Source organism: Aplysia californica, unplaced genomic scaffold (genome assembly GCF_000002075.1).
Source record: "Aplysia californica isolate F4 #8 unplaced genomic scaffold, AplCal3.0 scaffold01150, whole genome shotgun sequence".
In the NCBI taxonomy this organism is placed as follows: Eukaryota; Metazoa; Mollusca; class Gastropoda; order Aplysiida; family Aplysiidae; genus Aplysia; species Aplysia californica.
Window position 1 is genome coordinate 148,563 of NW_004798420.1, and position 1,591 is coordinate 150,153.

The 1,591-nt window shown below is 41.2% G+C and overlaps 1 protein-coding gene across 1 annotated transcript in view; it reads right to left on the reverse strand.

Moving 5' to 3' along the window:
* LOC101856069 overlaps positions 1 to 1,591 on the reverse strand; it is a gene marked incomplete at its 5' end in the record, with an annotated part of 54,749 nt that overhangs the window by 50,775 nt on the left and 2,383 nt on the right. The window contains 2 exon segments of the mRNA XM_013090125.2: positions 35 to 94; positions 1,089 to 1,211. Coding sequence (XP_012945579.1) covers positions 35 to 94; positions 1,089 to 1,211 — 183 coding nt within the window.

The following is a 1,591-nucleotide window of genomic DNA, read 5'->3' on the forward strand; positions in this document are numbered from 1 at the left end:
GGGGTTGACAACAGAACAGATTAGGCCTACTTACTGATTCACATTTCTTGTGTGGCACTCGGAGCAGGCATTTCAGGCAGTCCTCGATGTTAGCCTGAGGAAATGGTAATAAGCCCACATACAGACTGATTATAAATGGGGAAAAGATTTTATGATCAATAAATAGAATCAGTTACATACTACAGTGTCACAATGTCATATGGGACGCCAACACAGAGCATAATGTATGTCAACGTGTGTGCTGCTCTTTACTTGAGAAGTAGGTTAAGGATTTCAAGGTGCGCTTTAAAGCAAATGAGTGTTTAACGAAATAAGAATTATGTCTGCGTACGTGTGAATGTCGTCAGTTCATTGGCGTGTGTGTGTCTTTGTGTGTGCGCGCGCGTGTGTGTGTGTGTGTGTGTGTGCGTGTGTGTGTGTGTGTGTGCGTGTGTGTGTGCGCGTGTGTGTGTGTGTGCGTGTGTGTGTTTGTTTGTAAAGATAGTATGTGTCCCGGGGAACAAATAGAGAAGGGGGAAGTGGCCGGGGGGGAGCTCTTATGGCAGAGGAACGCAAAATGAACATGTTTCCTCGGATAGTAGGCAATACGCAACAAAGTGACGTTCACATTATCATTTTTGTGTGCTTTTTTGCACCCTCAGATCCTCCATACTAATTGTTTGATTTAAGCTAACGTATAAGATTACAATATACAAGGTGAAATAAGATTAATAACTGCCAACTTAGATATATAAGATTTCAGTATACCAAAAGTGAAATAAGTAAGCAATCGATTGTCAATTTAGATAATGAGATCATAATACACGACAAGAGAAATTAGAAAGAAGTAAACTGTCTACTTAGATTACATTATAAATCTCAATACCCGACAAGCGAAATAACATTTTATTGGCTGTCAATTTAAGTTAGCAAGACCTCAATATAATTATGACATGAGAAAACAGACTGCCATAAACAGTCAATTTAGGCCTGTAAGATCTCAATTTACGAAACTCCAAGATGTAATAATAAGCTAAATAAGTAGGTTATGATATACTATCCAATTACGGGAAATCTCGCTGTAGTTGACCCAATGACATAATGACTACCTTTGGCAGGTACGGCGAATCAGCACTGGCCCTGGAGAATGGCCCCGGGCTCCTTCTGTGTCTGGCCGAGTAGCGGGACCTGACGTTGTTGGTGAGGGAAGACTTTTTCCCCGCCGGGCGGCTCTGTGGGGGGAGATTATTTGGTCGCTTTTAAGCACAAAGAGGCTCTCCCGAAAAACGCTGTTTTCAGAAAATCGAAGGTAGAGTTTTTGCCCCTATTTCAGTTTCTTCAAAAGACAAGGAGAGTTTTCTCGGTAACCAAACAAATATACACAGCAGTGAAACGAAACTTCTCCTATAGGTAGAGTAACGCCCACTTTTGGTGTAAGTCAAGATCTGTGGAAGCCCCCGAAATCTGGGTTAACCCTCTTGTCCTTAAAAGCGACCATTTATTACAGAGACTCTCTTCGGGTCAGTTTCGTGTACAAAAATTCAGGTCTTTGTTTCTTTTGTCTGTTTATCTACAAGCTTCGGAACATTGCAGACGTGTTTATATATATATA